The sequence below is a fragment of the Mustelus asterias genome, unplaced genomic scaffold (assembly GCF_964213995.1).
Source record: "Mustelus asterias unplaced genomic scaffold, sMusAst1.hap1.1 HAP1_SCAFFOLD_63, whole genome shotgun sequence".
NCBI lineage: Eukaryota > Metazoa > Chordata > Chondrichthyes > Carcharhiniformes > Triakidae > Mustelus > Mustelus asterias.
In genome coordinates, this window is record NW_027590128.1 from 905877 (window position 1) to 932610 (window position 26734).

The 26734-nt window shown below is 46.0% G+C and overlaps 2 protein-coding genes and 2 pseudogenes across 3 annotated transcripts in view; 3 read left to right on the forward strand and 1 right to left on the reverse strand.

Annotated features, from left to right (window-relative positions):
* Positions 1 to 15483, reverse strand: part of LOC144483358 (uncharacterized) — a 35158-nt pseudogene extending 19675 nt beyond the window's left edge. The window contains exons 1-2 of the transcript XR_013495991.1: positions 15333 to 15483; positions 13124 to 13966 (exon numbers count right to left, since the gene is read on the reverse strand). The product of XR_013495991.1 is annotated as an uncharacterized LOC144483358 (transcript). The remainder of the gene's footprint in view (positions 1 to 13123; positions 13967 to 15332) is intronic.
* The window catches only part of LOC144483360 (uncharacterized), a 461390-nt gene that overhangs the window by 261363 nt on the left and 173293 nt on the right, over positions 1 to 26734 (forward strand). The window lies entirely within an intron of this gene.
* LOC144483318 (uncharacterized) lies at positions 2112 to 13016 on the forward strand. The gene is made up of 3 exons (XM_078202037.1): positions 2112 to 2224; positions 8273 to 8893; positions 12929 to 13016. Exons 1-3 carry the CDS (start codon positions 2112 to 2114, stop codon positions 13014 to 13016), a joined length of 822 nt encoding a protein of 273 aa, XP_078058163.1.
* Positions 17609 to 25089, forward strand: LOC144483331 (uncharacterized; annotated as a pseudogene).

Sequence of the window (26734 nt, forward strand, 5' to 3'; positions counted from 1 at the left end):
CTTCTACCCTCTGTCTTCTTTGACTGAGCCAGTTTTGTATCCACCTTGCTCGCTCACCTCTGATCCCATGCGACTTCACTTTCTGCACCAGTCTGCCGTGAGGGACCTTGTCAAAGGCCTTACTGAAGTCCATGTAGACACCATACTCTGCCCTACCCTCATCAATCATCTTCGTCACTTCCTCGAAAAACTCGATCAAGTTCGAAAAATATTCACATCGTGAATATTTTTAATAACTCTAATACAAGTCAGTTCCTTTTGAAGGGCTCTCCCCTGTTTCCTCCATCCTCACCTCCAACAACAAGTGTGAGGAGCTCATGGAAATGCTTTGTCACTAAGATTGAGATAATCCAATCAGCTCTCCCTGCTGCTTTGCTCCATTCCATTAGCCCAACGGGCCAAACTGTCTCTAAACATCCCTCTTGTCTGAGCCCCGAACTCCCACTTTTCTCCATCCAGTCTCCACACACACCAGTGGGTTCATACTGCAGAGAGAGGATTTAAATGCTGAGACTGTGACAGGAGCTTTAAAAACCCACATTCACTGATGGTTCACCAGTGCATTCAGTCCGTTCCACTCCACTCATCTGCTCTCAGTGCAGGGAGAGGTTCAAGCGATTGTCCATCCTGCAGCAACAGCAGAGAGTTCGCACCAGGGAGAGGTCATTCACCTGCTCCATGTGTGGGAAGCAATTCACTGATTCATTCATTTTGTTAACACACCAGTGAGTTCACACTGATGGAATAAGTTTCAAATGTCTGGATTGTGGGAAATGTTTTAAAATTTCTATGAATCTGATGTGCTATCAGCAGGTTCACACTGACAGCAGACCATCCAGAGTCTCTCACTATGGGACTGGGTTCAGCTGGTCATGTGAACTCAGTGTCCACCAGTGCACTCACTCTGGGAGAGGCTATTCACCTGCTCCATGTTTAACAAGAGATTTACTCAGTCATCCCACTTCACTGCACATCAACTTGTTCACACTGATAAGGAACTTTTTCAAACTTCTGACTGTGAGCAGAGATTTAAATGCAAAATGTATCTGCTGATACACAAACACATTCACAGGCTGTTCACTTGCTCCATGTGAGAAGAGATTCATTTGGTTACCTCACATTCTGACACACCAGCAAGTTCATAAGTTACTACAGGGGCTGGATTCTGCTGTTATTGCTGCTGCTGTGAATCACATTCAGGACTGGACTTTGTTCATTCTGATATTTGGAATTTGTTTCTAATTATGTTCATAATCCCTGTAACTGGACTGGAGTTTAATATTCTAAATAAATGTGAAATAAAACAGTGATATTTGAATACATAGTTGCAGATGTTCATCTTTCCCAGCTGAATGTTTAACATTGCCTGGCTGGAGCGCAGAAGGGGCAATCTGGGGGAGGTTCACACAGCAGGAACAGAACTGCAGTCTGTTCCTGCCATAGGGTCACACTGAGAGGGACAAACAGCACTTTGGACTTTCTCATCTCTCTTCACTGACAGCAAAGTGGGTTAATCCTGAGGTGTGTAAGAAATGTGTCCCAACTGCTCTTTTCTATAGTCCAGAGCTCCCAAACATGGAACAGAAGACTCTTTTATAACTATGTTTCGAGTCAGGTGAACAATTCTGAAAGAAAATCAAAATATTACAGATGCTGGAAATCGGAAATAAAAACAAAGCAAGAAAAACTCAGCAGGTTTGGTAGCATCTCTGCAGAAACAGAGCTAATGTTTTGGAACTGAAGAGTCATATTGGACTGGAAACATTGACTCTGTTTCTGTCTTTACAAATTCCGTCACAGCTGCCAAGAGTTTGCAAAAATTTTGAACAACGGTGAAGGCTGGAAATGTGCTGTCAAATCAAAGATTAGTGTGAAACTGGGACGTGTTCCTGACTGAAAGTGAAACAGCAGGTTTAAATTTCCAGATGACAAATGATTGTGGTAATTACACTGCACACTATTTCAAGAAAGATGTTAAGTAATTTAAAATAAGCCTGTTTAAATATATTTTCATAGAAAATAGGAACAGGAGTAAGCCATTCTCGGCCAGGCCAGTCATTCTGATCATGGACCACAAAAGATGTATTTGTATTTGACAACATCAAGTGGCAATGGCGGTGCCATTACCCAGCGTGCACCGAGAGGGTGACGATACCCTATCTTCAATACAGGAGATCATTGCGCAGGCTCAGTGCCTCTCTGACTGGAGCATGCGCAGTGCGGTGTAGGCAGTGGTCGGATGGGGTGGTGTCGGAGCAGCAGGGAGAGTAGAAACTGATTGTAGACACCGGGTGAGTGAGATTAAATGGAGCCTCAGAATCAAAAGGGAGGACTCATAAACACCCGGTATAGGAAGCGGAGCTTTCATAAACATCGGATATTAGCTTCAAACCACAAATAAGACGCCCGAGGCCCTGCCTGACCGATTTTGCAGTCTCCATCTTTAGAGAAAAATGGGCAGCGTGACCGCCATATTTATTGGGGGCAATGGACAGCAGGGCGGTGGCCATCTTTATAGGGGGCAATGGGCAACAGGGCGCATGTGCAGCCACCACCTCCATAGGGGGCAGTGGGCATTGATTCCAGAAGTTCGTTCCTGGCCTCTAGAATTGGTCTCTTTTCCATTAAGCCACAGAAACATTGAATTATTGCACTACAGAAAATGACTAACCAGTCATGCATGCGCTGGTTCTCTACAAGGGAATCAGCTCATCCCACTACCCTGTCTTTTCACTAACAAGACCAACAGAAAATATTTCCCATCCCCAAAACGGGCGGCGCGGTAGCACAGTGGTTAGCACTGCAGCTTCACAGCTCCAGGGACCTGGGTTCGATTCCCGGCTTGTGTCACTGTCTCCTCGTGTCTGCGTGGGTTTCCTCCGGGAGCTCCGGTTTCCTTCCACAGTCCAAAGATGTGCCGGTTAGGTTGATTGGCAATGCTAAAAAAAATTGCCCCTTAGTGTCCTGGGATGCGTAGATTAGAGGGATTAGCGGGTAAAATATGTAGGGATATGGGGGTAGGGCCTGGGTGGGATTGTGGTTGGTGCAGACTCGATGGGCCGAATGGCCTCTGTTTGTGCTGTAGGGTTTCTATGAAATTACCTGTGGAGAAGATTATGTTTTATCTTCTTGAAGAAGAAAAAAAGGACCTCACACGGGGTGGCACAGTGGCACATAGCTGCCTCACAGCGCCAGGGACCCGGGTTCGATTCCTGGCTTGAGTCTGTGTGCAATTTGTATGTTCTTCCTGTGTCTGCGTCGGTTTCCTCTGGGTGCTCTGATTTTCTCCCACAGTCCAAAAGACGCGCTGGTTAGGTGCATTGCCATGCTAAAGTTGTCCCTTAGTGCACCCGAACAGGTGGTGGAATGTGGCGACTAGGGGATTTTCACAGTAACTTCATTGCAGTATTAATGTAATCCTACTTGTGACACCAATAAACAAAAAACAGCTGCAGTCCATGTGGTGAAGGTGCTCCCCTTTAGGTCAAGAGTTACAGGCTATTCACCCAGTGATGATGAAGGGACAGTGATACATCTCCAAATCAATAATTACAATGTGTATTTATACAGCATCGTTCATGTACTGGAGCATTCTGAGGCGTTTCTCAGGTGTGTTATAAAGCAACATTTGACAGAGTCATGTGAGCAGACATGAGGGTGGATGGGTGAAGGCTTGGTTAAAGAGGTAGTTTTAATGAGTATCTTAAAGGGGGGAAGGATGACACAGAGGGGGAGCAGTTTAGGGGGAAATTCCAAAGATTATGGCCTTGGTAACTGGGAGTGCGGACACGTATGATGGAGTGATTAAAACTGTGAATGCTGAGGAAGCCGGAATGAAAGGAATGCTGAGATATTGGAGGGTTGTGAGGCGAGAGGAGATTACAGAGATAGGGAGGGGTGAAACCATGGAGGTACTTGAGGACAAGGATGAGAAATTTAAAATGTTGATTCATAAACAGGAGCCTTTGTAGCACAGGGGTGGTGGGTGAACAAGATTTGGAATGAGTAAACATGTGGGCAGCAGAATTGTGATGACCTCAAGTTAATAGACAGGTTGAGTGAGGGAGACCGGCCAGGGGTGTGTTAGAATTATTAAGTCTAATGGTAACAAGCACTCAGATCGTGCATGGATCAGCTGGCGGGGGTATTCGCAGACATCATCAACCTCTCTTTACAACAATCTGAGGTCCTATCTGCTTCAAGAAGATGACCATCATCTCAGTACCAAAGAAAAGCCAAGCAGCGTGCCTTAATGACTATCATCCGGTGGGTCTAACATCCATCATTATGAAGTGCTTCGAAAGGTTAGTCATGGTACGAATCAATTCCAGCCTCTCGGACTGCCTGGATCCACTACAGTTCGCCAACCACCCAACAAGTCCACAGCAGACACCAATTCCCTGGCTCTGCACTCAACCCTGGAACATCGAGATTACAAAGACAGTGATGTCAGACTCCTATTTATTGACTACAGTTCAGCCTTCAACATCATTATTCCCACAAAACTCATCTCCAAACTCCGTGGCCTGGGTCTCGGCATCTCCCTCTGCGACTGGATGCTGAACTTCCTAACCCACAGACCACAATCAGTAAGGACAGGCACAACACCTCCTCCACGATCATCCTCAACACCGGTGCCCCACAAGGCTGTGTTCTCAGCCCCGACTATACTCCTTCTACACCTATGACTGTGCGGCTAAATTTCCCTCCAAGTCGATTTTCAGGTTTGCTGGTGACACCACCGTAGTGGGTCGGATCTCCAACAATGACAAGACAGAATACAGGAATGAGATAGAGAATCTGTTGAACTGGTGCAGTAACAATAATCTCCCCCTCATTGTAAACAGAAATGAAGGAGATTGCCATCGACATAAGGAAACATAGTGGAGAACGTGTCCTGTCTACATCAACGGGGATGAAGTAGAAATGGTCGAAAGCTTCATGTTTTTAGGTGCCCAGATCATTAACAACCTGTCCTGGTCCCCCCAAGCCAACACTATAGTTAAGAAAGCCCACCAACACCTCTACTTTCTCAGAAGACGAAGGAAAATCTCGCAGGATCCAGGGTGAGGTAGCTAAATGGATACAAAATTGGCTTGATGACAGAATAAGAAGTTTAACAACACCAGGTTAAAGTCCAACAGGTTTATTTGGTAGCAAAAGCCACACAAGCTTTCGAGGCTCTGAGCCCCTTCTTCAGGTGAGTGGGAATTCTGTTCACAAACAGAACTTATAAGACACAGACTCAATTTACATGAATAATGGTTGGAATGCGAATACTTACAACTAATCCAGTCTTTAAGAAACAAAACAATGGGAGTGGAGAGAGCATCAAGACAGGCTAAAAAGATGTGTATTGTCTCCAGACAAGACAGCCAGTGAAACTCTGCAGGTCCACGCAACTGTGGGAGTTACAAATAGTGTGACATAAATTCTGATTCTAGGATCGCATGATAAAGACTCAGGAGGAAAAAAGCAGAAATATTTATGTGAAATAGTGTGACGTGTGAGAACACCATCCACCAGGTACACGGTACATACTCTTGCAACTCGGCCAACGTTGTCTACCTGATACGCTGCAAGAAAGGATGTCCCGAGGCATGGTACATTGGGGAAACTATGCAGACGCTGCGACAACGGATGAATGAACACCGCTCGACAATCACCAGGCAAGACTGTTCTCTTCCTGTTGGGGAGCACTTCAGCGGTCACGGGCATTCGGCCTCTGATATTCGGGTAAGCGTTCTCCAAGGCGGCCTTCGCGACACACGACAGCGCAGAGTCGCTGAGCAGAAACTGATAGCCAGGTTCCGCACACACAAGGACGGCCTCAACCGGGATATTGGGTTTATGTCACACTATTTCACATAAATATTTCTGCTTTTTTCCTCCTGAGTCTTTATCATGCGATCCTAGAATCAGAATTTATGTCACACTATTTGTAACTCCCACAGTTGCGTGGACCTGCAGAGTTTCACTGGCTGTCTTGTCTGGAGACAATACACATCTTTTTAGCCTGTCTTGATGCTCTCTCCACTCCCATTGTTTTGTTTCTTAAAGACTGGATTAGTTGTAAGTATTCGCATTCCAACCATTATTCATGTAAATTGAGTCTGTGTCTTATAAGTTCTGTTTGTGAACAGAATTCCCACTCACCTGAAGAAGGGGCTCAGAGCCTCGAAAGCTTGTGTGGCTTTTGCTACCAAATAAACCTGTTGGACTTTAACCTGGTGTTGTTAAACTTCTTACTGTGTTTACCCCAGTCCAACGCCGGCATCTCCACATCTTGATGACAGAAGCCAGAGGGTAGTTGTAGAGGGTTGTTTTTCAAACTGGAGACCTGTGACCAGCGGAGTGCCTCAGGGATCGGTGCTGGGTCCACTGTTATTTGTCATTTATATGAATGATTTGGATGAGAATATAAGAGGCATGGTTAGTAAGTTTGCAGATGACACCAAGATTGGTGGCATAGTGGACAGTGAAGAAGGTTATCCAGGATTGCAACGGGATCTTGATCAATTGGGTCAGTGGGCTGACGAATGGCAGATGGAGTTTAATTTAGATAAATGCGACGTATTGCATTTTGGTAGATTGAACCAGGGCAGGACTTACTCAGTTAATGGTAGGCCATTGGGGAGAGTTACAGAACAAAGAGATCTAGGGGTACAGGTTCACAGCTCATTGACAGTGGAGTCACAGGTGGACAGAGTGGTGAAGAAGGCATTCGGCATGCTTGGTTTCATTGGTCAGAACATTGAATACAGGAGTTGTTGAAGTTGTACAAGACATTGGTTAGGCCACACTTGGAATACTGTGTTCAGTTCTGGTCACCCTATTATAGAAAGGATATTATTAAACTCGAAAGAGTGCAGAAGAGATTTACTAGGATGCTACCGGGACTTGATGGATTGAGTTATAAGGAGAGCTGGATAGACTGGGACTTTTTTTCTCTGGAGCGTAGAAGGCTGAGGTGTGACCTTATAGAGGTCTATAAAATAATGAGAGGCATAGATGAGCTAGATAGTCAATATCGTTTCCCAAAGGTAGGGGAGTCTAAAACTAGAGGGCATAGGTTTAAGTTGAGAGGGGAGAAATACAAAAGGATCCAGAGGGGCAACTTTTTCACACAGAGGGTGGCGAGTGTCTGGAACAAGCTGCCAGAGTAGAGGCGGGTACAATATTGTCTTTTAAAAACCGTTTAGACAGTTACATGGGTAAGATGGGGAAAGAGGGATAAGGGCCAATTGCGGGCAATTGGGACTAGCTTAGCAGTTTTTAAAAAAGCGCAGCATGGCAAGTTGGGCCTAAGGGCCTGTTTCCATGAGGTAAACCTGTATGACTATGAAATTTGGCATGTTAGCTGTGACTTTCACCAACTTTTACAGATGCACCATAGAAAGAATTAGCATCAGCTTGGTATGGCTCCTGCTCTGCCCAAGACCGCAAGGAACTACAGAAGGTCATGAATGTAGCCCAATCCATCACTCAAACCAGCCTCCCATCCATTGACTCTGTCTACACTTCCCGCTGCCTCGGCAAAGCAGCCAGCTTAATTAAGGACTCCACGCACCCCGGACATTCTCTCTTCCACCTTCTTCCGTCGGGAAAGAGATACAAAAGTCTGAGGTCACGTACCAGCCGACTCGAGGACAGCTTCTTCCCTGCTGCCATCAGACTTTTGAATGGACCTACGTTGCATTAAGTTGATCTTTCTTTCCACCCTAGCTATAACTGTAGCACTACAGTCTCGTTTCCTTCTCTATGAACGGTATGCTTTGTCTGTATAGCACACAGGAAACAATACTTTTCACTGTATGTTAATACATGTGACAATAATAAATCAAATCAAAACAAAACAAAGGAATGGGTGATGGTTTCAGCCGCAGATGAACTGAGAGTAGACTGGAGTTGGGTGATGTTACTGAGGTGGAACTGGTCTTGGTAATGATGTGGATTTGTGGTCAGATTCTCAGGTTGGGTGAAATATTTTGCTATGTGAACAGTCTGGCTCAGTCTCAGACAGTTACCGAGGAGAGGGATGGAGTCAGTGGGTAGAATTTGTAGCAGAGAGCGGTGACAATAACTGCACTTTTCCCAGGATTAAAATGGAGGAAAATTCTAGCCCAGAGCTGGAGAGATTTTTCAGGGAATCAAAGGATTCGGGGAGGGGGTGGGAAATTGGAGGTAAAACCAGCTCAATTTCACAACCTGCCTTTCTGTTTTTGAGAGTTCTCTCTCACTCCCTTTTTTCTGTTTTAAATCAATTTCACAGGGCGTTAGAAGGGGAAGATTTGCAGTCAGGGAAACTGAAACCAAACATCACATCAGGATCTGAATATCATCGGGTTTTTAACATGCAAGAAAACAGCAATGTTCACAGTGTAGATAAACCGTGGAAATCTGGGGACTGTGAGCAGGGATTCAGATCCCCGTCTGAGCTGGAAACTCATCAGCCCTGTCACACTGGGGAGAGGCCATTCACCTGCCCTGAGTGTGGGAAGGGATTCACTTGGTCATCCAACCTGTTGAGGCACCAGCGTGTTCATAATGCGCAGAAGCCATTCACCTGTCCCGAGTGTGGGAAGGGATTCACTCGATCATCTGGGCTGCAACAACACCACCGAGTTCACACTGGGGAGAGGCCATTCACCTGCTCCAAGTGTGGGAAGGGATTTACTGATTCATCCACTCTGCTGAAACATCAGCAAGTTCACACTGATGAGAGACCGTTTAAATGCCCGGACTGTGGGAAGTGCTATAAAAGTTCTCAGAACCTAATGCGACATCAGCATGTTCACACTGAGGAGAGACCCTTCAGATGCTCTCACTGTGAGACTGGGTTCAGACAATCATCTGAACTCACTGCACATCAGCGAATTCACACTGGGGAGAAGCCGTTCATCTGTTGCAAATGTGGGAAGAGATTCACTCGATCATCAGGGCTTCTACAACACAATCGAGTTCACACAGGGGAGAGAACATTCACTTGGTCCAAATGTGGGAAGGGATTCAGCGATTCGTCCACTCTGCTGAAACACCAGCGAGTTCACACTGACGAGAGACCTTTTAAATGTGCTGACTGCGAGAAATGCTATAAAGGTTCTGTGGACCTGATGCGCCATCAGCTTGTTCACACTGACGAGAGACCGTTCAGGTGCTCTCACTGCGGGACTGGGTTCAGACAATTATGTCAACTGACTGCACACCAGCGGGTTCACACTGGGGAGAAGCCATTCATCTGTTTGCAGTGTGAGAAAGGATTCACTCAATCAGCCACCCTGCAGAGACACCAGCGAATTCACACTGGGGAGAGACCATTCACCTGCTTCGTGTGTGGGAAGAGATTCGCTCGCTCATCCACCCTGATGAGTCACCAGCGAGTTCACAAATAATCAGTGACTGGATTTTACTGTAAATCACATCCAGGAATGAATTATGTTCATTGACGTCCATTTTTTTAAACTGGTGAAGTGAGTGGTAATTACAAAAGGAGACAGAATGGCTGTGTGAATTTAAACTGAGGATTTTTTTATGCATTTGTGGGACATGGGCGTCACTGCATGGCCAGCATTTATTGCCCATCCCCAGTTACCATCGAACTGAGTGGCTCACTGGGCCATTTCAGAGGGCAGTTGACAGTCAACCACATTGCTATGGCTCTGGAGTCACATGTAGGCGAGACAGGTAAGGACAGCAGATTTCCTTCCCCAAACGGACATTCAGGTCGTGCCTTACAAATTTGGTGGAGTTTTTTGAGGAAGTGACAAAAACGGTTGATGAAGGAAGGGCCGTGGATGTCGTCTATATGGATTTCAGTAAGGCATTTGACAAAGTCCCACATGGCAGGTTGGTTAAGAAGGTTAAGGCTCATGGGATACAAGGAGAAGTGGCTAGATGGGTGGAGAACTGGCTTGGCCATAGGAGACAGAGGGTAGTGGTCAAAGAGTCTTTTTCCGGCTGGAGGTCTGTGACCAGTGGTGTTCCGCAGGGCTCTGTACTGGGACCTCTGCTATTTGTGATATATATAAATGATTTGGAAGAAGGTGTAACTGGTGTAATCAGCAAGCTTGCGGATGACACGAAGATGGCTGGAATTGCGGATAGCGAAGAGCATTGTCGGGCAATACAGCAGGATATAGATCGGCTGGAAAATTGGGCGGAGAGGTGGCAGATGGAGTTTAATCCGGATAAATGCGAAGTGATGCATTTTGGAAGAAATAATGTAGGGAGGAGTTATACAATAAATGGCAGAGTCATCAGGAGTATAGAAACACAGAGGGACCTAGGTGTGCAAGTCCACAAATCCTTGAAGGTGGCAACACAGGTGGAGAAGGTGGTGAAGAAGGCATATGGTATGCTTGCCTTTATAGGACGGGGTATAGAGTATAAAAGCTGGAGTCTGATGATGCAGCTGTATAGAACGCTGGTTAGGCCACATTTGGAGTACTGCGTCCAGTTCTGGTCGCCGCACTACCAGAAGGACGTGGAGGCATTGGAGAGAGTGCAGAGAAGGTTTACCAGGATGTTGCCTGGTATGGAGGGTCTTAGCTATGAGGAGAGATTGGGTAGACTGGGGTTGTTCTCCTTGGAAAGACGGAGAATGAGGGGAGATCTAATAGAGGTATACAAGATTATGAAGGGTATAGATAGGGTGAACAGTGGGAAGCTTTTTCCCAGATCAGAAGCTTTTTCCCAGGTCGGAGGTGACGATCACGAGGGGTCACGGGCTCAAGCTGAGAGGGGCGAAGTATAACTCAGACATCAGAGGACGTTTTTTACACAGAGGGTGGTGGGGGCCTGGAATGCGCTGCCAAGTAGGGTGGTGGAGGCAGGCACGCTGACATCGTTTAAGACTTACTTGGATCGTCACATGAGCAGCCTGGGAATGGAGGGATACAAACGATTGGTCTAGTTGGACCAAGGAGCGGCACAGGCTTGGAGGGCCGAAGGGCCTGTTTCCTGTGCTGTACTGTTCTTTGTTCATGGGGTGGCACAGTGGTTAACACTGTTGCCTCACAGCGCCAGGGACCCGGGTTCAATTCCCAGCTTGGGTCACTGTCTGTGTTGAGTTTGCATGTTCTCTGCATGTCTGCGTGGGTTTCCTCCGGGTGCTCCGGTTTCCTCCCACAGTCTGAAAGACATGCTGGTCCGGTACATTGACTCGAACAAATGCCGGAGTGTGGCAACCAGGGGAATTTCACAGTAACCTCACTGCACTGTTAATATAAGCCTACTTGTGACTAATAAATAAACTTTACTTTTTGCTTTACTGAACCAAATGGTTTTTTTCTGACAATTGACAATGGTTTCATGGTCAGCAGTAGATTCTTAATTCTGATTTTTTTTATTGAATTCAATTATTTTTATTGAATTAAATGTACGAGGCAAGTTTTTTTTTACAAAGAGTGGCAGGTGCCTGGAACTCGCTGCCGGGGGAGGTAGTGGAAGCAGATATGATAGTGAGTTTTAAGGGACACCTGGACAAATGCATGAATAAAATGGGAATAGAGGGATATGGTCCCCGGAGGCCTTTTTAGTTCAGACGGGCAGCATAATCAGTGCAGGCTTGGAGGGCCAAGAGCCTGTTCCTGTGCTATAATTTTCTTTTTTCTTGTTCTTTGTTCAAATTACACCACTTGCTGTGGTGGGATTTGAACCCGGTCCCCAGAACATTAGCTGAGTTTATGGATTAAGTCCAGGGATAATACCATTGGGCCATCACCTCCCATCTGGAACAAAACTGTTTTCACTACTAAGGCTCCGCTGTGATGTAATAGTCTCTATGACATCATCGCAGCAGGACTGGATGATATCATCAGAGTCCATTGTTTCTGAATGATCCACATCAATAACAACAGGAAATACTCATCAAGCTGAGCACATTATCTAGGCTGACACTGCAGTCTGACATTGAGGGACTGCTGCACTCTGACTCATAGTGTCCTTCACATGGAGCTTGTGGAGGCTCTGGCCACAATCTTCCAATCCTTCTCATAGAGTTGTGGTGACAAAGGACAGAGAATGTAAATGTTACATCCCTGTTCAATCAGCTTAACATCAGCGTTGGGGAAAAGCCAATAATCTGGGACACAATCAACTGACACTTGGAAAAGTATGGATTATAATTTTCAGTATTTTCTGTTTTTGAATACTGAAAACTTCCCTCGATCTCAAGGCTGGGAGAGACATTCTGGAAGGTATAGGGAGCTGGGACTTGTCCATGATAAGAAACAATACTTTTCATTTTATGCTAATACTTGTGACAATAATAAATCAAATTTTTAAAAAATGAGTGTAACTGAAGGTCTGAGACTGAAATAATCTGGAGTTAAAAGGAGAAAAGAACCAAAAAACAGAAGTCAGTAACAGGACATCAATTAATCTCTTATCCTGGAGAAATCAAGGATTTAACACACCGTGTGTTTGAAACAAAGCTGATTTATTTAACAGATTTCAGAATATTAAATTCCAAGTCAGTTAGAGATTAACATCAGAAGAAATAAATGTTAACTGTCTGATTGAAGATGGTCGAGAGGAGATTGATACAGGTATTCAAGATCCTGAGGAGTTGGGCAGGTGAAATAGTGAGAAAATGTTCCCACCAAGAGAACATCAAGAACTAGAGGGCACAGACCTACATTAATGGGGAAAACAGAGTTAAACTGATGTGAGGAAAATTATTTTCACCTCGTGAGTGGTTGGAGTCTGGAATAAACTTCCTGTGAAGGCAGTGGAGGCAGGTTTGATCAAGGTACTCAAAAGAGAATTGGATTGTTATCTGAAAAGAAAAAGTGTGCAAGGTTACAGGGGTATGGCAGGGGAATGGGATAAGGCTCTTTCAGTGAGCCAGTGCAGACTTGATGGGCTGAATGGCCTCTTTCTGTACTGTGAAGAATCTGTGACGAGAGTTCCTGAATGATGGGGAAAGATCACAGACAGCGGTTCTTAAAGGGAAACTGCAACCCCAAAAACACAATCTGCTCTCGATCGAGAATATTAACCTGCAGCCCACCTAAAGGGATTATTAACATCAGCAGAAACAAACCTCAAATGTCAATGAATGTGGCTCACTCCTGGATGATTAACAGCAGCAAGTACAGCAGAATCCACTCCCTGCACTCACTCGTGAAGTCGCTGATGTGTCACCAGGTGGGAGGAGGTAGTGAATCCCTTCCCACACTCTGAGCAGGTGAATGGTCTCTCCCCAGTGTGAAGTCGCTGATGTGCTTTGAGGCTGGATGAATGTCTGAAGCTCTTTCCACAGTCAGTGCAGCTGAACGGCCTCTCCTCAGTGTGAACTCTCTGGTGTGTCACGAGGTTGGATGAATTAATGAATCGCTTCCCACACACGGAGCAGGTGAACGGCCTCTCTCCGGTGTGAACTCTCCTGTGTAACTGTAGGTTATACATCTGGACGAATCCCTTCCCACACACAGAGCAAGTGTACGGTCTCTCTCCAGTGTGAACTCGCTGGTGTAATGTTAGGCAGGATGATTGAGTAAATTCCTTCCAACACACGGGGCAGGTGAAGGGTCTCTCCCCAGTGTGGGTGCGTCGATGCGTTTCCAGTTTGGATGGGCAAGTGAATGCTTTCCCACAGTCCCCACATATCCACGGTTTCTCTATGATGTCAGTATCATGATGTTTCTCCATATTGGGTGATTAGTTGAAGCCACGTCTACACATAGAACACGTGCACAGATTCACATTGCTGTGAATGGTGTGATGTTTTTTCAGGCTGTGAAACTGGTTAAAGCTCTTTCCACAGTCAGCTCACTGGAAAATTCTCACTTGGGTGTGTGTGTGTCTCGGTGCTTTTCCAGTCACACTGATGTTTGAAATCTTTTCCCGCACTCCACATTCAAAGGCTGATGGTGTTCAGGTGCTGGTGAATTGAGCAACTGTTAAATCTTGGCGTGAAACCTGATTCCATTTTGCTGACTGTAAATTTTCCCCTTCAAATATCCTGCAAAAGGAGTTTACAAAACTACTGTCAGTCCAGGATAGAATTTTGATCAGACAAGTCTAATTTCTAAGGAACAACTTTTCTGCTCTGGTTCCCCAAAACAGTAAATCTATGTCTCCCTCCTCCCTGAGCTCTCCCTCCTCCCTGAGCTGAGGGCGGCACGGTGGGACAGTGGTTAGCACTGCTGACTCACAGCACCAGGAACCCAAGTTTGATTCCCAGCTTGGTTCACTGTCTGTGTGGAGTTTGCAGGTTCTCCCTGTTTCTGCATTAGTTTCCTCCGGGTGCTCCAGTTTCCTCCCACAGTCCAAACAGGTGTGGATTAAGTAGATTGGCAATGCTAAATTAACCCTGAGTGTTGGGGGGGAGGGGGTCTAGCTAGGGTAAATGCATGGGGTAACGGTGATAGGGCCTGGGTGGGATTGTGGTCAATGCAGATTCGATGGACCCAATGGCCTCCTTCTGCACTGTAGGATTCTATGAGATCCAAATGAAATGTTGCATTTTTTCATGCATCCTTACAACTAATTTATACAAATCACTCCAAGGCCTGTTCCTCCCCATCTCTGGAATCACCTCTCGTACTGCTCTGATTCTGGCTTCCTACACATTCCATTTTTTAATCACTCCACCATTAGTGACTGGACTTTCACTGCACAAGGATGAGTTCTCAAAGAATTCCTACCATGCAGAAGGAAACCATTTGGCCCATCAAGTCTGGACCAACTCTGAATATTTTACCCCTGATCTATACCTCTAACCCACCTTACCTGCACATCTTTGTACATGAAGGGGCAATATAGCATGGCCAATTCCCCTAAGCATCACATCTTTGGACGGTGGGAGAAAACCAGAGCATCCAGAGGAAACACACACAGTCACAGGGATAACATGCAAACTCTGCACAGACAGTGACCCAAGGCTGGAATTGAACCTGAGTCCCTGGAGCTGTGAGGCAGCAGTGCTAACCACCCTGATATTAATGGTGTTATTATAAATAGAAGTTGTTGTTGGCTGTAACCCTAACTTCCGGTTTTACAACAACACATTGATTTCATAACAAACTATCTCTGATTTTTTTGTCTCCAGTGGGTTATTCATTTGGTTTCACCCTCAAGAAGTATGGCGGATGCGCATGCGCTTTGCAGTACGTGGATCCCTATAAAGATGGCGGATGTGAACTCGGGTCTGAACCTTCGGAAGGCCCAAGGAATTTGCTTCGCAAATTGAGGGTTTGTGGCCGACACCGGCTGTTTATAAAGCCTCACCATCCACCCGTCAACTCCATTTATGTTTCCGGTTTTATTTCGGGCTCTGGATCTTTGTAAAAATCTCCATTTAAAACCCGCTCGCTCGAGCTCCTTACCGTCTGCCGCAGGCACTGCGCATGCTCCAGCTCCCAAACCAGGATGGGGCCGTTAACCTGGGCCTGTTCCCGGGAGGGAGGGAGGGAGAAGCCCCGCAGCTGCAAACCAGGGAGCTGACAATGATTCTGAAGGGTTTGCGGATCCACAAAGTGTTTCCAAATCCTCCCAGCCACCGCCTAACGCTGACTCCGCTTCTCCGGGACAAACAAGCGCCAAGGACAGCAATGACACTGCGCATGCTCCACATCACAATGCCCAGGGGCTGATTGACGGCAGCTCCGGACCAATAGGAAGAGGGGGCGGGGCTGGAGGACGGACCAGAAGCGGTTGATCCTCCAACCAATCGGAGTGAATGAGGGGCGGGGCTGGAGGACGGAGCGGGAGCGGCTGGTCCTCCAACCAATCGGAGTGAATGAGGGGCGGGCCCAGGCTGGGAGTGGAGCATGCGCAAAGATGATAAGGCGCTGGGGAGCCTGGAAACGCACTGCGCAGGTGTGGTGAGCACAGTAAGAAGTCACAACACCAGGTTCACATCTAACAGGTTTATTTGGAATCAGGAGCTTTCGGAGCTCCGCCCTTTCATCAGGTGACTCACCCAGTCCAACACCGGCATCTCCACATCAGGTGGTGTGGGTGCGCGCTCTGAGCATGCTCAGTGTCAATCATGGTATTGGGGAGGGTTCGGGAGGAGGTTGTGAGCACAGGATAGGAATGGAAACAGCACCAACTTCTGGCCCAGGAAACAGGCCCTGGCTTTACCGCAGGGACTGCAGGTGGCTGGACATTAGGGAGGATTTGGAAACAATTTGTGGATCCGCAAACCCTTCAGAATCATTGTCAGCTCCCTGGTTTGCAGCTGCGGGGCTTCTCCCTCCCTCCCTCCCGGGAACAGGCCCAGGTTAACGGCCCCATCCTGGCTCAGCCACTGGAGGATGGTTCACATCAGAGGATGGGGGAGGGGGACAATAAATAAGAGGTTACACTTTGGCCTCAAACCAATGAGGACTCTGATCTCTGGGAAGGAAGGAAACCCTGGGAGGTGGGCGGGGAGGATTCACAAACACCCGCTGGAGGCCCCAACACCCCCAATAAGAGCCATTGGTTTTATTGTCAGTCTGCAGACAGGAGCTGGAGAACTGAACCCAGACAGAGGAGAGGGAGGGAGAAAACTGGGAGTGGAGGAAAGAGAATTGTCTGTTCAGCATTTCTATTGTGGACTGACACTGAAAGATGTTTAAAAACTGCTTTTACACATTGTTACAAATTGACGATTTGCACACAGAAAACTCAACTCCAAGAGAAATGTTTGTCTCTCTGTGATTTCTATTCTGCATTGACTGATTATTTTTGTAAACAGAGATTACAGCTTTCAGGAAAGATTAAATGGATTGAAGTTTTTTCCTGTTGAGCAGTGATCTGATAGAAGTCTTTAAAATTATTAGTGGCTTGGACAGGGGAAATGTGGGGAGAATGTTTCCACTCGTGACAGAGTCTAAAAGAAGGAACAATCAATAGACAAAGAGTCATAAATACCAGATAGTTACTAATAAATCCAAGAAGGCGATAAGGACAAACGTCTTCACTCACAGGTTTAGAATTACCATAGAAATGAGTTGAGGAAAGTGCTGAGATTGTTTCAAAAGGAACCAGGAGAAGCACACGAGAGAAAAAGAAATAGAAAAATCAACTGAAAGGCTGAGATGAGGTCTATGGGACAGAAGAAGATGTGTCAAGTATAAAGAATTAAACTGAATGGCTTGTTTGTGTCTTGTATATTTAAAGTAATTCAATGTAAACTCCTTTTCCAGAATATCTGCAGACGGGCGATTCAAACCAAACGTCTCGGGATCTGACAGTGTCACATGATTCTTCAGGATCTGAATATCAAAGGCCTATGAATGTGGAAGGAGAAACGTTTGCCTATTTTGTCTTTGGGAAATTATTCAACATCAGTGTGACTGGAAAAGCCCCGAGACACAGACATCTCAGTTACTTTTCCACAGTCAGCTGGAACGGAGCTTTAACCAGTCACACAGCGTGAAATGAAATAGCACATTTACATCAGGTAGACACCGTACTCGTGTTCTTTGTGTGGACCTGGTTTCAACTGATTATATAACCTGGAGAGACAGGAGGACACCGGCACCATGTGAACAAGGAGCAGCAATAGGCCATTCGGCCCCACGGGCCAGTTCTGCATTTAATAACATCATGGCTGATCTGATAGTGAGCTCAAATCTGCATCCCGCCTACACCCGATAGCCTGTCAATAATCATGGAGAAACCGTGGAAATGTGCGAACTGTGGGACGGGATTCAATTACCCATCTGAATTGGAAACCCATCGACGTATTCACACTGGGGAGAGGCCGTTCACCTGCTCTGTGTGTGGGAAGGGATTCACTCAGTCATCTAGCCTGTACACACACCAGCATGTCCATACTGGTGAGAGGCCATTCACCTGTCTTCAATGTGGGAAGGGATTTAATGCTTTATCAAACCTCCGGACTCACCACCAGGTTCACTCTGATCAGAGACCGTTTAAATGTTGTGAGTGTGGGAAGAGCTTTAAAAGCAGAAAGGATTTGTTGATTCACCAACGCACTCACACTGGGGAGAGGCCATTCATCTGCAACATGTGTGGTAAGGGATTCACTCAGTCATCCCACCTCCTGACACACCAAAGCGTTCACACTGATCAGAGACCATTTAAATGTTCTGATTGTGAGAAGAACTTTAAAAGTAAAAAGGATTTACTGATTCACCAACGCACTCACACTGGGGAGAGGCCGTTCATTTGCTCTGTGTGTGGGAAGGGATTCACTTGTTCATCCCAGCTCCTGAAACACCGATTTGTTCACACTGATCAGAGACCTTTCAATTGTTCTGAATGTGATAAAACATTTAAAAGCAAAAAGGATCTTCTGAAACACCAGCACACTCACACTGGGGAGAGGCCGTTCACCTGCTCTCTCTGTGGGAAGGGATTCACTCGGTTAGCTCACCTTCTGAGACACCGTCGAGTTCACACTGGGGAGAGGCCGTTCACCTGCCCTGTGTGTTGTCAGGAATTCATTGATACATCTGACCTTCTGATACACCGGCGAGTTCACACTGGAGAGAGACCATACACTTGCCTCCTGTGTGGCAAGAGATTCACTTAGTCATCCCACCTGACTACACACCAACTTGTTCACACTGATCAGAGACCTTTTGAATGTTCTGATTGTGAGAAGAGATTTAAAAGTGAACAGAATCTGCTGAAACACCAGCGAGTTCACACTGGGGAAAGGCCGTTCAACTGCTCCATGTGTGGGAAGGGATTCGCTCAGTCAAACAACCTGCTGAAACACCAGCAAGTTCACAGGCAACAGCAAGGGTTGGATTCTGCTGTTATTGCTGCTGTTAATCACATCCAGGACTGAATAGTGTCTGGTTACCAGTGAGGTTCCACAGTTTTGTGGTATATATCAATGACTTAGACTTAAATGTAAGGCTCATGATCCAGTTTGCAGATGATACAACAATTGTATTTGTGTTTAACAATCCAGAAGAAAGCCGTGGACTGCAGGAAGATATCAGTGGGCTGGTCAGATGGTCAGAAAAATGGCACATGGAATTCGATCTGGAGCAGTGAGAGAGAATGAATTTGGGACATTAGACAAGACAAGGGAATGAACAGTAAAGGGATGATGCTGAGAATTATAGAGGATCAGAGAGAACCTGGAGCCAACATCCAGGCATCTGTGAAGGAGGCTGGACAGGTAGATCATAAGACCGTAAGATGTAGGAGCAGAATTAGGCCATTCAGCCCATTGAGTCTGCTCTGCCATTCAATCAAGGCTGATAAGTTTCTCAATCAGGTGCTCAAGACGACATTTGGCCCAAGCCGAGTGTATAAGAGGAGGGAGATTATGCTCAAACTGAAGCAGAGAGTGGGAATAAGTGGATCCTTTTCAGAGTGGGAAGCAGTGACGAGTGGCCAGCACCCTGTGTCAGAGTCAAGCTTTTCCTCAGTTAATAATTACCTCAAGCTGCTGCTCGGGTAAATCCAATTAGTTCTTAGGCACAGTGGCCACCCAGCCTCAGTACATCAGACAAGAATACAAAAGAGCGAAAATCTCTTGACTTTCAAGTACTTCACTATCCACTATTTAAGGTGAGAGGGGAGAGATACAAAAGTGTCCAGAGGGGCAATTTTTTCACACAGAGGGTGGTGAGTGTCTGGAACAAGATGCCAGAGGTAGTAGTAGAGGCAGGTACAATTTTAGCTTTAAAAAATATTTAGATGGGTACAATGGGTATAGAGGGATATGGGCCAAATGCGGGCAATTGGGATTAGTTTAGAGGTTTTAAAATAGAAGGGCGGCATGGACAAGTTGGGCCGAAGGGCCTGTTTCCATGCTGTAAACCTCTATGACTCTATGACATTGGATCAAACTAAACATTGTAATGTACCATTCCTCGGCACCTTTATCAGGGCTCCTTCATTATTAGAACAGTTTGTCTGAAATTACTGTTTCTCACACAAACAGAGAGACATGCAATAATTCAACGTAACGAGTTTTGAATGAAAATCCAGTCTTTCCAATATGATTATTGATTCATTATTTATAACTTAATCAAGGTTCATCAATTGTACAATCATCTGTTTCATGACTGGTTACTCCCTTCAGAATTTGATTAATATATGTGGTTAATACAGAAAATAAAATGAGCTCTTTCATCACATAGAGTCAGAGAGGTTTACAGCATGGAGACAGGCTCTTCGGCCCAACTTGTCCACACCGCCCTTTTTAAAAAAAAACCCGAAACTAATCCCAAATGCCCGCATTTGGCCCATATCCCTCGATACCCATCGTACCCATTTAAAAGATACAATTGTACCCGCCTCTACTACTACCTCTGGCAGCTTGTTGCAGACAGTCACCATCCTCTGTGTGAAAAAATTGCTCCTCTGGACACTTTTGTATCTCTCACCTCTCACCTTAAACCTATGCCCTCTAGTTTTAGACTCCCCAACCTTTGGGAAAAAATATTGACTATCTAGCTGATCTGTGTCCCTCATTATTTTATAGACCTCTATAAGATCACCCCTCAACCTCCAGAGAAAAAAATCCCAGTCTATCCAGCCTCTCCTTATAACTCAATTCATCAAGTCCCGGTAGCATCCTAGTAAATCTTTTCTGCACTCTTTCTAGTTTAATAATATCCTTTCTATAATAGGGTGACCAGAACTGTACACAATATTCCAAGTATGGCCTTACCAATGTCTTGTACAACTTCAACAAGACATTCCAACTCCTGTATTCAATGTTCTGATCGATGAAACCAAGCATGCCGAATGCCTTCTTCACCGCTCTGTCCACCTGTGACTCCACTTTCAAGGAGCTATGAACATGTACCCCGAGATACATGTTAGTATCAAAATGACTTCCTTGAACTTGTTAGTTATTACAGCAGATATAATATAGAAATGATTAAGTTAAATTAAGGTCTAACCAATCAGACCTACTTACAGTGAGAAACATGATTGAATGCAGCAGTCGTGAGAAAGGGTCAATTGTAAAGTTAAAACTGAGATGTGGTCTGGTGCAGTTTTAACAGAATATCCAGTCTAATGTAAGCCGATGCAGAATCTAATGTAACTAACTAAGAGAGATGTGAAGTGTAAACGTGAAGTATAAACCAAAACTTGATCTTTAGTGGTAATAAAGCCAGGGCCTCCTATGGTCTAAACAGAGAGATGTTTTGTCTAATTATTAATAAGGGTAGTTAAATGTAGAATAGAGCAATTGTCTAGTGTAACATAAACTGAGACACAACCTGGTTTAACATAAATATAGGTGGCACAGTGGTTAGCACTGCTATCTCACAGCACCAGAGGTCTAGGTTTGATTCCTGGCTTGGGTCACTGTCTGTACGGAGTCTGCACATTCTCCCCGTATCTGCTTAGGTTTCCTCTGGGTGCTCCGGTTTCCTTGCACACTCCAAAGATATGTGGGTTAGGTTGATTGGCCATGCTAAATTGCCCCTTAGAATCAGGGGGATTAGCAGGGTAAATATGTGGGGTTATGGGGCTAGGCCCAGTGCGGGATTGTCGGTGCAGGCTTGATGAGCTGAATGGCTTCTTTCTGCACGGTAGGGATTCCATGCTTTAAAATATGAACATTGTCTAGAAGCAGTATTAACAAAGGCAGGGTCTGCAGTAATTTAAATAGGGGCATGGCTGGCACAGTAACTGAGACAGAGCTGTGAACAATGTGAACTCAGACAGGGTCTGGAGTAGTTCAAAAAGGCTCAGGTGTAATGATAATAGATAGTAATAACTGAGACAGGGCCCAGATTAAAATGGCCAGAGATGGGAACCAGGATTTTACGGCCATTCGCGTCCAGCGTACATTATTGTCCCATTGAACTAAATGGAGATTTAAATGGTTCATCGCCTCTGCAGAGGACGACAGGCTGTGGTAGGGCCATAAAATGCTGGCCAGAGTTTACTTAATGTAAACAGAGACATAATCTAGTGTAAAATAAACAAAGAAATGTCTAGTTAATATAAATTTAGAAAGATCCAAGTGCATAATCAGCAGAGACCTGGCATAGGGCTGCAATCTCTGAGATATGGCCTTGTGTAATGTAATCTGAATCTTACTCTGAGTGTGGGAAAGGATTTACTCAGTCACCCCACCTACAGACACACCAGCAAGTTCATAATGGAGAGAGACCATTCATCTGCTCCATGCGTGAGAAAGGATTCAGTGCTTTATCCAATCTACTGAGATTTTGGGGACAGTTACAGAACAAAGAGATCGAGGGGTACATGTTCATAACTCCTTGAAAATGGAGTCACAGGTGGACAGAGTGGTGAAGAAGGCATTCGGCATGCTTGGTTTCATCGGTCAGAACATTGAATACAGGAGTTGGGACGTCTTGTTGAAGTTGTACAAGACATTGGTAAGGCCACACTTGGAATACTGTGTGCAATTCTGGTCACCCTATTATAGAAAGGATATTATTAAACTGGAAAGAGTGCAGAAAAGATTTACTAGGATGCTACTGGAACTTGATGGATTGAGTTATACGGAGAGGCTGGATAGACTGGGACTTTTTTCTCTGGAGCGTAGGAGGCCGAGGGGTGATCTTATAGAGAGCTATAAAATAATCAGAGGCACGGATCAGCTAGATAGTCAATATTTTTTTCCCAAAGGTCGGGGAGTCTAAAACTAGAGGGCATAGGTTTAAGGTGAGAGGAGAGAGATCCAAAGTGTCCAGAGGGCCAATTTTTTCACCCAGAGGGTGGTGAGTGTCTGCAACAAGCTGCCAGAGGTAGTAGTAGAGGTGGGTACAATTTTGTCTTTTAAAAAGCATTTAGATACTTACATGGGTACAATGGGTATAGAGGGATATGGGCCAAATGCGCGCAATTGGGATTAGCTTAGGGGTTTCAAAAAAGGCCAGCATGGACAAGTTGGGCCGAAGGGCCTGTTTCCATGCTGTAAACCTCTATGACTCTATTTGTTACATGGTCAGTGCATTCTGACTGTTGAGAGGCTGCTTTAATGTTGTGTGTTAGATAAGATTCATTAATTCAATCACCTGAGCAAGCAATTCATGAATGGGCTAACATTTAACTATAGGGATAGTTTCTAATGTAGCTGCTGCTGTTGATCATATCCAGGACAGCACTATGGCAGATAACTAATTAAGTGCAGTTTTTGAAGAAAAAATGATAATTGTATATCTGGATCATTGGATGCAATCGCAAACGGATCAGAAAACATCATTACCAAAATTGCACTTTAATGGTGGAGTGATTACTCATCATTCTCCGCGGGTCAGAAAGTGCTCTATCCTCACTATAGGGAGAGACTGCGCAGGCGTGGGGGAAATGCTGTGCTTTGAGCATGCGCGGTCCGGGTGTCGGTCTGTTCGATCAACATCGGGTGAGAAGCAACTGGAGAGGAATGGGGCCGGGGAAGAAATGGAACCGTCTTGTGGGGCCGGGGGAGCGGGGAAACTCATGACTAAAACATGCTCATGCCTCAGAGCCCGAATCCCAAACTCCAGGGTCCCGCGGGAGGCGCCACCGAGACTTTTGTTCATCCCGGGTTAACGGCCGCCATCTTTCCCGGGGCAACGGGCAGCAGGGCGCATGCGCAGGGAGCCCTGTCCCTCTGGGGCTTTGTTACCTTTTCTCCTTCATCCCTTTTCCCAGTCCCAGGTTGCAGGCTCCAGCTGGCAATGTGTGCATCCAGTGTGGAGGAGGCTCCAGCTGGCAATGTGTGTATCCAGTGCGGAGGAGGCTCCAGCTGGCAATGTGTGCATCCAGTGTGGAGGAGGCTCCAGCTGCAATGTGTGCATCCAGTGCGGAGGAGGCTCCAGCTGGCAATGTGTGCATCCAGTGTGGAGGAGGCTCCAGCTGTCAATGTGTGCATCCAGTGTGGGGGAGGCTCCAGCTGGCAATGTGTGCATCCAGTGTGGAGGTGGCCCCAGCTGGCAATGTGTGCATCCAGTGTGGAGGAGGCCCCAGCTGGCAATGTGTGCATCCCGTGTGGAGGAGGCTCCAGCTGGCAATGTGTGCATCAGTGTGGAGGAGGCTCCAGCTGGCAATGTGTGCATCCAGTGTGGAGGTGGCCCCAGCTGGCAATGTGTGCATCAGTGTGGAGGAGGCTCCAGCTGGCAATGTGTGCATCCCGTGTGGAGGAGGCTCCAGCTGGCAATGTGTGCATCCAGTGTGGAGGTGGCTCCAGTTAGCAATGTGTGCATCCAGTGTGGAGGAGGCTCCAGCTGGCAATGATGTGCATCCAATGTGGACATAGCGACAGCTGCCAGGATCACTTTCACCTTGTGCCGGTCCCACCCATTCCCAGGTTCATTCAGCTCAATTTCACAACCTGCCTTTTTGTTTCTGTGGGTTCTCTCTCACTCCTTTTTCTCTGTTTTAAATCCTTTCCACAGAGTATCGGGAGGAGAGGATTTACAGTCTGGAAACAACCTCATCATCGCATCAAAGTCTGACAGCTGCTGAATGCATCCTAACCTGAATATCGTCAGATTTTGAACATAGAACTGAAAAGCTCCATTCACAGTGGAGAGAAACTGTACATGTGTTCTGCGTGTGGACAAGGCTTCAGCCTGTCAAAACGTTAGTGCAGTCACTCCATGGAGAAACCGTGGAAATGTGTGGACTGTGGGAAGGGATTCCGTTACCCATCCAAACTGGAAATCCATCGTCGTAGTCACACTGGGGAGAGGCCATTCTCCTGCTCTGAGTGTGAGAAGGGCTTTGTTAGGTCCTCCCACTTGCTGACACACCAGCAAATTCACACTGGGAAGAGACAATTCACCTGCACCGAATGTGGGGAAGGGATTCACTCAGTCATCCAGCCTGCTGTCACACCAGCGAGTTCACACTGGGGAGAGACCATTCACCTGCTCCGAATGTGGGAAAGGATTCACTGCTTCATCTTACCTGCTGACACATCAACGTGTTCACACTGATGAGAGACCTTTTAAATGCTCAGACTGTGGGAAGTGCTTTAAAAGATCTGGTGTACTGATGCGCCATCAATGTGCTCACACTGACGAGAGGCCATTCAGATGCATACACTGTGGGACTGGATTCAGACAATCATATAACCTCACTGTACATCAGCGAATTCACACTGGGGAGAGGCCGTTCACCTGCTCTGATTGTGGCAAGGGATTCTCTCAGTCATCCAACCTTCTGAAACGCCAACGAATCCACAATTAACCATAGTGATCGGATTCTGCTGTTAATCACATTCAGAACGTAAATGTGTTCAATAGGTCTGTTTCTGCTGGAATTGATGGAATCCAACCCAGTTATAGGGGTTAATATTCTGGATAAAAGTCAAATAAATTAGCTTTGTGTTCAATACTGTGCATTGAATCTTTTCAATAACATCAACATAAATGAATTCCTGTTGAAATATATGGATAAAAGCAAATTACTGCGGATGCTAGAATCTGAAACCAAAAGAGAAAATGCTGGAAAATCTCAGCAGGTCTGGCAGCATCTGTAAGGAGAGAAAAGAGCTGATGTTTCAAGTCCAGATGACCCTTTTGTCAAAGCTCAAAACACCAGCTTTGACAAAGGGTTATCTGGACTCAAAACATCAGCTCTTTTCTCTCCTTACAGATGCAGCCAGACCTGCTGAGATTTCTCCTTTGGTTCCTTTTGAAATATCTCCCTTTGTTCTTCCTCCATCTTCACCTCCCACAAATGCTCATGGAGGAGAAACTCATGATCTTCTTTGTTGCTAAGTTTGAGACAATTCAATCAGCTGCCCCTGCTGCTTCCCTCCCTTTCCATAGTCCTTCAGGTGCAGAAAGAGGCCATTCAGCCCAGCAAGTCTGCACCAATGCTCTGAAAGAACATCTTACCCAGCCCCCTTTACCACACCGACCCCCACCCCCCCTGCCTCCCATCCTGTCCCAATAACCCCAGGCGCATTTTCCATGCCTACTGCACCTAAGCTACACATCTTGGGACAACAGGCAATTGAACATGGCCAATCCACCTGACCTGCACATCTTTAGCTTGTGGGAGGAAACTGGACATCCGAAGGAAACGCATGCAGACCTGGGGAGAACATGCAAACTCCACACAGACAGTGACCCAAGCCAGGAATTGAACCTGGGTCCTTGACACTTTGAGGCAGCAAACTAATTGACTGGACAAAATCTCCTTTAAGGTTCCCCTTTATCTTAGCTCTGAACTCACATCTTACTCTAGTTTCTCTCACCTTCTCTCATGTCCTCTTAGACCTCAGGGTGGTGCAAGCAGGCATTTAAGACGCATTTAGATGAACACCTGAAATGCTATAGCATAAAAGGGTACAGACCAAGTGAAGTGCTGGGTGATGGGATTGGAACGGAATGGTGTTTGATGGCCAATGCAGACACGATGGGCTAAAATGCCTCTTTTTGTGCTATCAAACTCTATGAGGAAGGACAGTTGTTGATGTGCTGTCTGGGTGGGTGATATTTGGAAGAGTTGTCTCCCTGGGACTGAACGAAAGCATTTTGTAGCAATGTGAGCCTTGTAAGGAGCTCTTGGTGGCACATAAAATCTCCCCACTCTGCTGAGTGACACTTTTGTATGTATTTCAGGCAGTGTGGGGAAAGATCCTAAGTGCACAGCTCAGGAATTTAACAGCCAGGCACTGTGAACTCACTCACAAATCACATATGCCACATTGGAAGTTGAGATACATTTGTCCATGTTCAAATTTTAACTACTGTTCATAGAATCATGGAATCTCTACAGTTCAGAAGAGGCTATTCGGCCCATCAAGTCTGCATTGACTCTCTGACAGAGTATCTCACCCAGACCCTCTCCTCTGCTCTATCCCTCCAACCCCACACATTACCAT

Coding starts and splice junctions, on each gene's coding strand:
- LOC144483318 (XM_078202037.1), top strand. CDS start 2,112: ATGGCGGTGCCATTACCCAGCGTGCACCGAGAGGGTGACGATACCCTA. Junction 2,225..8,272: donor TGGAGCATGCGCAGTGCGGT/GTAGGCAGTGGT, acceptor TCAATTTCACAG/GGCGTTAGAAGGGGAAGATT. Junction 8,894..12,928: donor CGAATTCACACTGGGGAGAA/GCCGTTCATCTG, acceptor TGATGGGGAAAG/ATCACAGACAGCGGTTCTTA.